We start from the raw sequence: 11,754 nt of genomic DNA, 5'->3' as shown, positions 1-11,754 counted from the left end.
CGGTTACCCCAACGTATAGGGAAGCTCCAAAGATCTTCCGTAGGAAGCAAAAGTGTCTGGGCACAAAACCGTCTCGCCTCCCGAGCAGGGAGGACGAACGAGCTCCACGTAACCAAACAATATAAACCTCCGCCTCGGGTAGCCGTGCCGGCTCTAAGGTGCCCGTGTGAGGCGGCAGCCGGGCCGTGGCCCCGCGGCAGGCCGGGCGGCGGGTCCGGCCCGGTTCCCGGCGTGCTGCGCGGGGGGCGGTGCCGGCGCTGGGAGGAGGCGGTGGCGGAGCTGCCCGGGCCGGGAGGAGGAGCTGCCGCCGGGCCGAGGGCTGCTCTCTCTCGCCGTCGCTGCCGCCGCGCTGCCGGGAGGGGCGGCCGCCCCGCGCCCCCCGCCCCGCGATGCCGCTTTTCGCCACCAACCCCTTCGACCAGGATGTGGGTGAGTGGCTCCTGCGGCCCGGCCTCTTCCCGAGGTAACCCCGCGGGTGGCCGGCCCTCTGACCCGCTCTCGCTCCGGCCCCCACGGGCGATCGGCCCGCTGTCCCGGCCCTGCGCTGGGCTCGCTGGCGCCTGGAAGCCGTAGCAGCAGCAGCAGCGGCGGCCGGGCCGGGCCGGGCCGGGCCGGGCCGGGCCGGGCTGGGCCCGCGTCCCGGCGGGGGCTGGCCGGTGACAGCGCCGGGGCCCCTGCGGGCCCTTCTGGCCTTGCGGGCCGCGGGGGCGAGCGCCGGGATGCTCGTGGGGGACGAGCTGGCCTGCTCAGCACGAGTAACACTGCAGCACAGCAAAACAAGTAGTGAGAAAGGTCCGTGCTGGAGTGTTTTTGAAAGGATGAACAGTAAAAAGCACCATCTACAGTTGCTTCACAGACAGGCATGAGAAAATGGTAAAAGCCTTTTGTATTTAGTTCTTTGAAGGGGATTCCTGTGGGAGCTTTCTCTTTTCCTACCAAGTAAAGCTTGACGTGTTGATCTCAGGTGTTATCCCCACCTTGCTTGTTCCAAGGCCGGACTAGATGGAGAGGAAGAATCTGGCTTTTACTGGACAAAAATTGTGCTTAATGCTGAAGTGTTGAAACTGAAGATAAAATAACATATAGACAGTTAATAATTAGTTTTGTGTGTCTTATTTGAGATTGTGTAATATGGTTTGTTTTCCACCTGCTGCTGACATTTCTTTTGCTTTGAGCCATAAAAGCTTTGACTGGGAAATCCTGTAACATAAAGGGACTTTTTCCTCATAGGTGCATAAGTATACCCCTTCCCCGCGGTTATTTTCTTACAGCAGTGTAACATTGTATAAGTCTCTTGAATCTAATTTCTTTTATGGTGTTAAACTAGCTGTAACTTTCAACTACAGATACATTGTTTCTAAATGTTTATCAAAACATTAGGCGTTTAGACTCCAAGTTAATTCTTCCAGCTCAAAGTCTTTTCAAAAAAAGACTAAGACAAAACCGTTTGAAAAGTATGTATCTTTTTAGGAGAAAGGATTAGTGCATAAAAAAAGTACTGAGACATAAATTCTGTAATTAAAACATAAATTCTGTATGTATGCTATTGGAAATTCTTAGTCTGTTGCATCAAAACAAGATATAACTTGATCTTCTCATTTTGAGCTGTTAACACTTTTAAGCTCAAGACTGCACTTCAATTAATGATTTTGTTGGTAGCAAACTTGCCTTACTTATTTTGGAAAGTAGTAAATAATTCTTCTTAGTTGTTCTGCTATCTTCTAGTGTAATTTGAGAGCTGAAAGTGAGGAAGAGATTGTACGGCTTGCCAGGTTTCCATGGACTATTAGAGAATGATTTGAACTAATAAGATTAAAAAGTGATAGGCTCAGGTTCTGGCAGGTGTTCGCTTTTTTCCTTCCTAGTGCCTCTGGCTGGCAGGGAAGCTCAGACTGCTTGAAGGGATCTCTCTAGAGCTCAGCTCACTGGATGTCTCCTCAGCACTGCTAGTCTCAAGGCAGGGCAGTTGCACTCATCAGTTACTTCGGTGGCTCATTTGCTCTTTTCTAGATGCAGAGGGTGCCAATGCCTTACCTACTGTGCTTGCCTAGTATGATCACCAGTAAATAATTTTCAAGTGGACAATGGGCTAATTTTCACTGGTAAACAGCATTTTTCTTTTGGCCCTTTTCATGGTGTCCTGAGGGACACTGAAAGAGCAGCAGGCTGTTTAGTTGGTGACAGCCTACTTTCAGGAACCTGCTGCCTTTATCCATCACTTAACTGGATTTGTGCCAGGGAGATGGGAATGATGAAGGCTCCCGGAAAGCGTCCCTGGGCTCTTCTTCTCTGGGGCCCCTTGGGAATGTGCTATTATCTGGATTAATTTTTTGGCAGGCTTCATAAGCTAGCATCAGCTGTAGAGGAAACTCTCATGTGCCTAGGAAACTTCCAAAAGTTGTCAAGCCATAGTGCTATTTTTTCATTTGTTTTCTCTGAGTGAAAGTTAAGTGCTCTGCTTTTATTCTTATCCAGCAAGAAAGTTTTCTTTTGAAAATCAGGTTCCTGAAGCAGAAAGGCAGTCACCAGCTATTCTTAATTTCATCTGAATTTGGACATTGGTGTTGTTGATAGTATTGTTGTGATAGCTGTGCTTTCTTATCTACGGGATGGCTGATTAGTACTGTGGAGTAGTTGGAAATTATTTTGGAACCATTTAAGATAATGGATTGCAGAGAACATATCTGGAATTGAATTTTTCCATTGTTTTGGGAGCATAAGTATGTCTTACATTCAGGACAAATTTTTCAGTTTGTCTGGCCAGTTAGCGGAATTTGGTTAGTCCTGTTAGCATGCTGCTGCAGTGGAACCTGGTCATCCATAATAGGTTACCATTTAGTGTCACCTTCTGTACACCTGTTTTTTTTAGGTGCAGTTGGCAAAAGAATGTTATTTGAGACTGCTGTTAAATTGATAATATTAAAGAATGCCCAGAGATTTGAGGAAGTTAACCATTGTCATCCTCAAGAGTCCAAATCTCTGGATGAAGCCCAAATACTTCTCAGTTTCTGAAGTTTCTTTTTACCATATTTAGGAATATTTCAACAGGAAGGGATGCTAATCAGTGGTGACACAAGTTTTCAAAATCAAGTCAGGGAACCTTTGACGGTGTGCCCAAGTAAGGAACATAATAATGGAATTTAAAAAAAAAGAAAAAAAAAATATCTTCAATGCACTGGGCACTGTGGAAAGTATAATTAAGAAACTCTAATCTTCCATTTAAGGGGTTAGAATTAACAGTATTCTTTTTAGGTTCATAGGTTGTCTGTTTCTGCTGTATTTCTCAATCTTAGTAAGATCATTCCCAGGGAGTTGTTCCTGAGAAATGCAGATTTTTCTGCAGTTTTGACTCAGGTAAAATAATGGTGAAATGTGCCTTAAGAACCAAAAGACTGTCTACTAATATGTCATGACAGGCTAAATAGTAATGTAGCATGCTTAGGCTAGGTCTGATGAAGAACTTACTGCTAAAGCAGTTCTCAAGTGTCATTTAAATATTATATCAAGAATAAAATCTTTAACTCAGGTTCTGGTATAAGTTGTCATAAAAATCACACATGATATTAAAATAAGATGTTTAAAAAACATGGGGGGTTTAGATTGTTTATGTTTTTTTCTTCCCTTGAACACAGTAAAGGATGGAGGTTTTTGCATTTTCTCTGGATGTTTTTCTGGTTCTTACTGTGATGGTTTGAGGCAGTATAGCAGTGGGAAGAAATTCAGGCTTGCCATTTACAGTAATAGGAAATTAAGCAGGTGGTTTAGTAAGATAGAACTTGATGTGACTTGCAGTCATTTTCCCAATATTTTATTAATTCTAGCAATTGTTGATAATTTTATGCTAATAACTCTTCAGATATTTAATAATGTGTTTATAGCCTATAGATTGATGCTATTAGAATGTAAGAAATGGTTTGACCATGATTCCCATGGTGCAATTTATTGAAATAAAATTCTCTTGCAATTTAAATTCACTGTTCTTTAGATTTATCCCCTTGCTTAGTCAACATCTTCAGAACATCCAATTACATGTCTCTCTGAGCTGGACTTTGTGTTAGGCCAGTTTTGCCAAAAGAAGGGAAAATTGTCACGGATGAGTTTCTTGACCACAGATCATTATGGAGACTGTAGACTCTGAGTTAACATCTGGCTGCAAAGGAAGATGAATTCCAAGGATTGGTTCAGCTTGTCATGAGACTGGTCCTTTTTTGCCTGAGTTAGCTTATTGTTTTTCTCAGCTTTGTTTTAAAAAGGACATTAACTGTGAGTTAATGGGAAGACTGAGTAGAAAATATGTAAAAAGGAGCTATAGCCACCCTCCTTTTCAGTCAATTGTAAATATTTATGAAAAACAAGAAATTCTTCTTTAAAGATGCCTTTGGTTTTAGGATCTCAGTGAAAAATGGCAATGCTGATAGGATAAGACTGGGTGGAATACCCCAGCTATATATATATATGTATATGTATATATATGTATATGATATATATATCAGCCAACAAAAAAAGCTTTTTCACTATCAATTACCAGACTCTGAGTTCAGCTGGGCACTTTGAAGTCAACATAGTATGTTCAATAGTCAAAGATTGTACTTTTCTGGTAATTCTTTCTTTCCTCCCAGGGAAGAACTGTCACTTAAGTGCTTCTCTTCCTTTCAGCTGTGACAGCGTGCATTATAATACCAAAATTTAGAAGAATCAAAGTACATCTTCAACATGTAAAGTCTGTTCTTCCAACTGATAAAAATAACACTGTATACCTCATGTGGAAAAATAAGTTTCTTTCTGGTCTCCCTTCTGAAATACTTCTACTGTGGCGTGGCTTGTGGGGTTCTGCAAGTGCATCCTGGCACCATTTGTTCGTATGACATGCCTGTGATGCACCTTGTTTATGGACTATTCATCCTTCTCATGTATCTCTAATGTGCTCACCTTCCTGTTGTGTTGTAATGTTTTTGGGTGAAAGGTAGTTTGAGTTCTGCAGATTTGTTAGGGTTGGCCTGAGAGATCTAAACATCTAAATTATTTTTGCTCAGATTGTCTTACAATTTCAGCCTTTTAAGGTTGTGAATCCTTTTGTCTTCATTCTGCTCAGTTCCTTCAGTTCAGATGAGTGGTGTTCGTTTTGGCTGGGCCGTGTCATGCATCCTACACGGTTTTCTGAAGGAGTGAGCTGAGGTGACCTCAGTCACCGCTGCTTGCTTTGCCTTGGATCAGCTGCAGTGCTGTCATAGGACACCTACAATTACTCCCAGAAGGACTTGGGAGCACTGTGAATGTACAGTTAAACTGCAGAAATTGGTTAATAGCTTTATCAAAGTTGATGGTACATGGAATTCAAGTTTCTCTCTGTGGTGTTGTTGCCTGTTAGAGGTTATTTTCAAACTTGTCTAAATGGAATCTGGTTGGACATATTCTTCTTGAGCAGTTCTGAGCATGTTAGTGGAATGCAAAGTGGTTAATATGCAAGTGGTGGTTTTTGTAGAACGGACCAACAAGTGTTCTTTTTATTTGACAGACAAAAAGAACAAAATTTAATTGCATTTAACTTCAGTGATGTGGAATGGTATGTAATCCAAATTTCCCAGCAAGTGCCTGCAAAAAGAAAGAAAAATTTGCTGTCACTTTCAGTCTTTAAGGGCTATTTAAACTACGTTGCTTTGGATTTTAGTGTTTGCAGTTTGAGAGAGAGGGGGAAATTATTTATTTAGCCCTGTGAAGAAAACAAAGCTTTGAGCAGAAGAGAAGGCTGAAGGTAGTGTTGAATTTTTCATTAAATCTGTGTTATTTACAATGACACAACAGATTCTTGAGGATTTTTCTGTCATGCTAGAAAGTGGTTGTAATGAGTCTGTGAGCTGAAGACTTTCTTTAGCTGTTCTTTTGAAGACTTTCTGTAGCCATTATTTTCTTTGTAATTGAAGTTGCAACTTCAGTGTTTCATTTTAATGATGTCCAACCGAAAATAGAATGAATCGAGTAAGAGCAAATAATAAGTAGGATGGTTAAAAACCTTAGATTGGTAGAATTTTCTGGCAGATTTTACTGATATTTGCTTTAACTGCTTCAAATAATGTACAATTTAAGTGTTGGTTTTGAGGGTGTTATGATCTAGATATGTTTTCTATATTTGAAATTCTGCTAGTTTTAACATCTTTGAGACTTCATTGCTGAAAAATATCTCAGTCCTAAGACTGGAATTTTTCTTTTGAAATTAACTTCAGCAAAAACTAAAGTTTGGTAAGCTCAAGCCTGCCTAGACCTCCCTCTGAAAATGATGTTAGCAATGGGCAGTCACTAAGTTTTCTGCCGTAAGAAATGCGTCATGCAGTTCACTGCAGTATCGGAACAGTGCTGAGAGTATTTACTCTTGCAAATTTCTAATAAGGCAGTAAAATGCTGTTGTTAAGATGCAGAACTAAGGCAGAGAAATCAAGTGACTAGAACATATTTCCATGGAAAATCTGCAGCAATATTTATATTCCTTTTACCGGCACCTAAGGCATCAACCACTAAATCTAGCAATGGATTTTTTTTCAGGATGAACTATCTTTCTTCTGTCTAACAGCACTTTGTAAATCTGATGATAGATTTCTTTTAGGAGAGGTATGAATTTTAGGAAATTTTTTGTTTTTCTACTGAGGAAAGGGCTTTGTTTTTTTTTCTTCTGACCTAAAATGATCAACTTCAATTGTGTTTTGTATATAATAGGGAACTTCAAATAGAATAACAGTGCAAATATTTTTTCATTGTTTATAACTTGTAAATAATGCACAAAACCAGAGGAGCAAACAGAATTTTATCAATGCTCCAAGCACTTAGGTTTGTAAATTACAGTGAGATGGGGCCTCAACACACTTAATGAACTTTACAGCACAAGGAGAGGCAGGTTGATTTAGGTGTCCCAAAATAGCCTGTGCAAAAGCCTGTGTACTTTCAACCAAAGTATAAGTAATTAAACTCATATATTTAGATATTTTTTGCCTTCTCATTCAATAGGTGTAATGCTGTCTTCTGTGTTTTAGGTATAGTATTTCAGTGAGAATCTATAGCATTTGTAATGAGAAATGATGTTTTCCTGAAAAGCCAGATGCTATTCAGTGTTGTATAAATTTTATTCAGAGGTTTATTTGAAACAAGATACAGTATATGTTTGGAAGAATAATTTCAGCATCTAGGTGCTTTATTTGAAGGACATTATATTCTACAAATCATTGGTGAGCTCAAGATACAAACACAGCTGAGATTTCTGTCATAGGAGGTGCATTTTCTTCAGAATACTTTAGTTGTTATATGTGAGATTTATGACAATGTTTGTGTGGTTGGAGCACCAATTCTGACTCAGGAGTTGTGAAGCTGCAAATCACTGGTCACTGAAAGGTGTGTTGGTAGCGAAGTACAATTAATGCTTACTTTGTTCTCTTTTATGTTTTCCTAGGTGTTTGTTTTAGGTATAAGAGATATTTTAGAGAGTGAATGTTGGACAAGATGGAATTGGTCTGGCCCAATATGGGCTCAAATGGCTAGTGTTCAGAATGCAGAAGTATGAGGAGATAGGCCTAGTGATTCCAAGCTCTGTGCCTTGCAAACTGGCCAAAAAATGATAAATTGGTCTTGTCTCTTTTGTGTTTGTTGTAGAAACTAAACACATTTAGAAAGGTAGTATATTGTGCCTGATCATTGCTGTTTTTGACCAAAGATCCCATAGATCCAAGTACTGTTTTACCTGAAATTATGGTACTTACCAGTTTGTGTGTCTGACTTTATGGAATTACTGGTAAGAAAATAATATTAAATAACTCCTGAAAAAATAAAGGTGAGAGGTAAAGATGTGTAATGAAAAAAAACCCCAAGGAAAAAAGTCAGTTTAAAAAATTTGAAACTACTATTTTACTAACCACTATTAATAGTAATTAAGATTAATAACAACTGATTACTACAAATGAACCTTACACAACATAAGATTGTACAGTCTTGAGCTGTTTAAAATTACTATGTTCACTTGCAGGCCTTGCTTGTGCTCAGAAAACAATGCCTTGAATTTGTGTGATGCAGCTTCATGGAAGAGAGCTATGATGCAGTCCTGTTTCCTTTGGGTTTGGCATAGCATTTATAAGTTTTGAAGTATGCTGACTTCATGAAGGTGCCAGTGTTGTCTTTTAAAGTTGTTTTTGTAAAGTTTGAAATGTTATCTGATCCTGGCTGGGCATTCACTAAATTGAGTAAGATTTTGAAGCAATGGTGAAGTAGAGGGATAGGGTCTGAACTAAATATTAATATTTTATGGTAGAATTATTTTTGATCAGGGATGGAAAATAAAGAACATTTCATCTTTAGTTATCTTCTGTGTGCTGTGCAAACCTAAGACTTTAAGCACAAATGTCTGGTTTTTCCTCCCCTATAAGAGTCCATTCTAGTATTAAGACAGAATCTGCCAGTCATATCAACTGTACCTGAAGGCTGGGAAGATGCCAGCTGTTAGGCAGGGTAGGCAACTATCAAGTGCACATAAACTTTTCTTTTTGCCTGTGAATGTGTGTCTCATTTTAGAAGAGAGAGTACTGGTGGATTTTTAGTGATAATAGTGTAAGTAATTTAACTGAAGTAGATTTAAGCAATAATTTTGTCTACAAAACACTGATGCAACATAGGAATTTTGTCAAAGCGTCTTTGTTGCTCCTGTTCCTAGAGCGGTGAAAGGCAATAGTAATTTGCTAGTGCTCTGACAGAGATAGTGGCCTTTTTTTGTGGACAGTCAGCTCAGACAGTGTGCTGTTAACATTCTCAGTAATCTCTTAACTCCCGTTGTTTGAGACAAAATTTGAGTAAAAATCTAGAAGCAATTTTTTTCCTCATGTCTTAGCATTAATTTTATTATCCAATGGAATTATTGGATGATTGTTAATACGGAAGACTGAAAGTATACCATGAAACTTGGTATCAGTCTGAAATTTAGTAAGAAACTGTCTAGTGTTTGTTGGTGGAGGAAATACCCTGACAGAAAAGGGGGAAGGCACTGCAAACAAATGGACTTTTTATATAGGACTAACTTTGACTGCCAAGAATGAACATGGCCACAGCAGGAAACTTGTAGTTGTACTCATGGATAAATTTGCAATGTGTTCCCATTGGGAATTAAAATAAATGCTGTGATCGATGTGTTTAATGTGGATCAGGGATTTCATCAATCTCTATCTTACTTGTAGTTTTAGCCAGCATTTAAATTAGCATAAAGGTACAGTTTGTTGTTATATTAAAATATTGTGTGCATTAGTTTACTCCTTTGTTTGTAGAAGACATAAGCAATTGCCATGACATTTCTCTTTGCTGACATTGTGAGGAAAGAAGGATCAATTGTTGTCAAAAATACAGACAGTTGTCTGTTATGTAGAACAATGGAAAAGACCAAGGTTTTACTTCCATTGGATTGCTCATCTCTCTGCTGAAGGATGTGCAGACTGAAGTCCAGCATTAGGCATGAGTGACCAGTCTGGGTTCATGGGGCTCCATGTGTGGGCTCAGAGCCTGGCAGGAACTTAAGTCTTTGGAGAGAACTGTGCAGGCACACTTTGACTGGAGCTGGAGCTCCAGTAGAACTGCAATGAACTGAAACAGTGGAGTCCTGGAAGTAAACTGCCTCCATGCAGTGTTTTGTGTGTCTCTGGACTGTCAGACTTATCAGCTGCTTTCAATTTGGGGGAATGCAGTGTAGGCAACTCACGCTCTGTGTTTCAAAAAAGCAGTTCTGGTGCTGCAGAGCTGAGACTGTCTTTGGTAGCAGAACAGCTGTTGTGTGCATAGACTGCAATTTCAGAAGACTGCCTTGGCTGTGATGGTTTATGCAAGGCATTAAATTCAAGTGTCTTACCTGAAAATCACAAATTTCTATGATAGTCATAAGCATGAGTTGGGATAAGAGCAGACTGAAAGGAAAATGAAGTGATTGGTTGATCAGCTGGCATAGCTTAGTGTTAGATGTTAACATGGTGTCTACACATAATTTTTGATATTTCTGTTGATTATGACTGCTTTTTTAATCAAACAAATTTTCTGATAGGGTTTAGAGAGAGGAGGCAGTACCCTTTTACTTTATCTGAGAGAACATACAGGATTGTAACTAACTTCTATTTAGGATTTTCTGTACTGTTCTGCTCTTTTTCTTGCATCAGGCAATACAGCTGATGTGTTGTCATTTCACTTGTATATATGTCAGTGCTGAATGTTTCCTTAGAAATACTTTGGGAGCACATAACCATAGTTTTGCTTTTCTGCATTTTTGTTCTGAATGAAGAAACTAATTAACTGTAACCTATGTCAATTTGTAGGATATCAAAACTCATTAATAAGAAAAACCATCACATTTGATATGAATAATCATTGTAATTTTTGGAGTATAGATGTTTTGCTTTGTCTTTTGCTTTGCAATTTTTCCAGTACTAATCTAGATAATGACTCTTTCCTGGCAGAGAAGTTTTCATACAAAATCTTTGGTTGCTTTCATAAAACTAACTAGTCGGAGACATTCCCTGAAGGATGGTACTCCTCACTGAGGCATTCTTTGTGTTTTGTAGATTAAGCTGTAAACATTTGATGCAACGGGGATGGGAAACAAAGTTTCTGTATTATTCTATGCCCATTCTCCTGGTTACTTATTGAAAATGCTTGTGCATTGCTTTATGCTCTCCAGTCCTAATCTGATCTATCAGTATTTAGATAATCTATTGGGCTGAAGTGTAAGCTTCAGTTTCCTTTAATGCTTTTATTTATTGTTATCCTTAGTGTAACTAAGGTTTTCTGGAGGAGATATGGGAAGAGAGTCCATTTTTATTTCTGACATTGAATATATTTCTTCATTATCTCTTCTATTTCTTTAGTCTTCACCATGGGCTCTTGTCCTACTAAAAAAATTTGGAAGGGTCCCAATGACTTCTTTGAGGTTAACTTTGATTTACCAGTCTTTATAGCTAAAAATAAACAGTGAAATATATAATCCAAGGCTGAAATAAGAATGGGAACATAAAAGTTTAGAGATTATGACTTTTTAAGTCTTTCTTCTTGAGATGTAATATATGAAAGGAAATGCAAGACACAGCACTTTGGTGTCTGGGAAGGTTATAAATTCAATTGTATCTGACTCTGCAAACAGTGAACGCATGCTTTGGGCATTCATATCCTATTAAACTTTATAGTTTCAAATGGAAAAAGAATCTGTTGGTAGCTACACTACTTGTGTCATGTTCTGGGTGCATCTTTATTATGTGGTAAAACAACCTCAAAACATGTTTACTCATTAATTAAAATTAATGGTCACCAGTGAGCATTAGAAAATTAAACATAATTAGATACAATATTTTTAATAAATGAATTTTAGGAATTTGTCATACATTTAGCAACATAGAAAGAGGTAATGTTTCAACAGCTTTGTTGACAATTAAATTTTTTCTTTATTTGTATTTTGATTTACTTATACTTTATTTATCAGAGAAAGCAACCAGTGAGATGAACACTGCAGAGGACTGGGGCCTCATCTTAGACATCTGTGATAAAGTTGGACAGTCACGTACAGGGTAAGTGACTTTAGGAATTTCTTCCCCAAACATTTTTAATTCTGTTATTTCAGTCTCCTACCCAGGTGAGAGGAATAAATTTTTTATCTTTTATAAACTTCTCCAACACCTGAATTTAACTTAAATTGATTACAAGTAAAAGGAAAATGTATGGGGTTTTGGCTGAAATATTTTGCAATCCTTTCTTTGG

General features: G+C 38.7%; 1 protein-coding gene across 5 annotated transcripts in view; it reads left to right on the top strand.

The window, feature by feature from the left end:
• Positions 1-296: 296 nt before the first annotated feature.
• STAM (signal transducing adaptor molecule) overlaps positions 297-11,754 on the top strand; it is a 33,439-nt gene continuing 21,981 nt past the window's right edge. For 2 of the 5 annotated variants that reach the window (XM_015619477.3, XM_033511772.1), the window contains exons 1-2: positions 297-429; positions 11,480-11,564. In XM_015619477.3, the coding sequence (XP_015474963.1) occupies positions 390-429; positions 11,480-11,564 (125 nt within the window). In that variant the 5' untranslated portion in view covers positions 297-389. The other 3 variants (XM_033511773.1, XM_033511777.1, XM_033511779.1) reach the window with 3 other exon arrangements.

The sequence above is a fragment of the Parus major genome, chromosome 2 (assembly GCF_001522545.3).
Source record: "Parus major isolate Abel chromosome 2, Parus_major1.1, whole genome shotgun sequence".
Classification (NCBI taxonomy): domain Eukaryota; kingdom Metazoa; phylum Chordata; class Aves; order Passeriformes; family Paridae; genus Parus; species Parus major.
The sequence above is the reverse complement of the archived record's forward strand: the minus strand, read 5'-3'. Positions and strand labels throughout refer to the sequence as shown.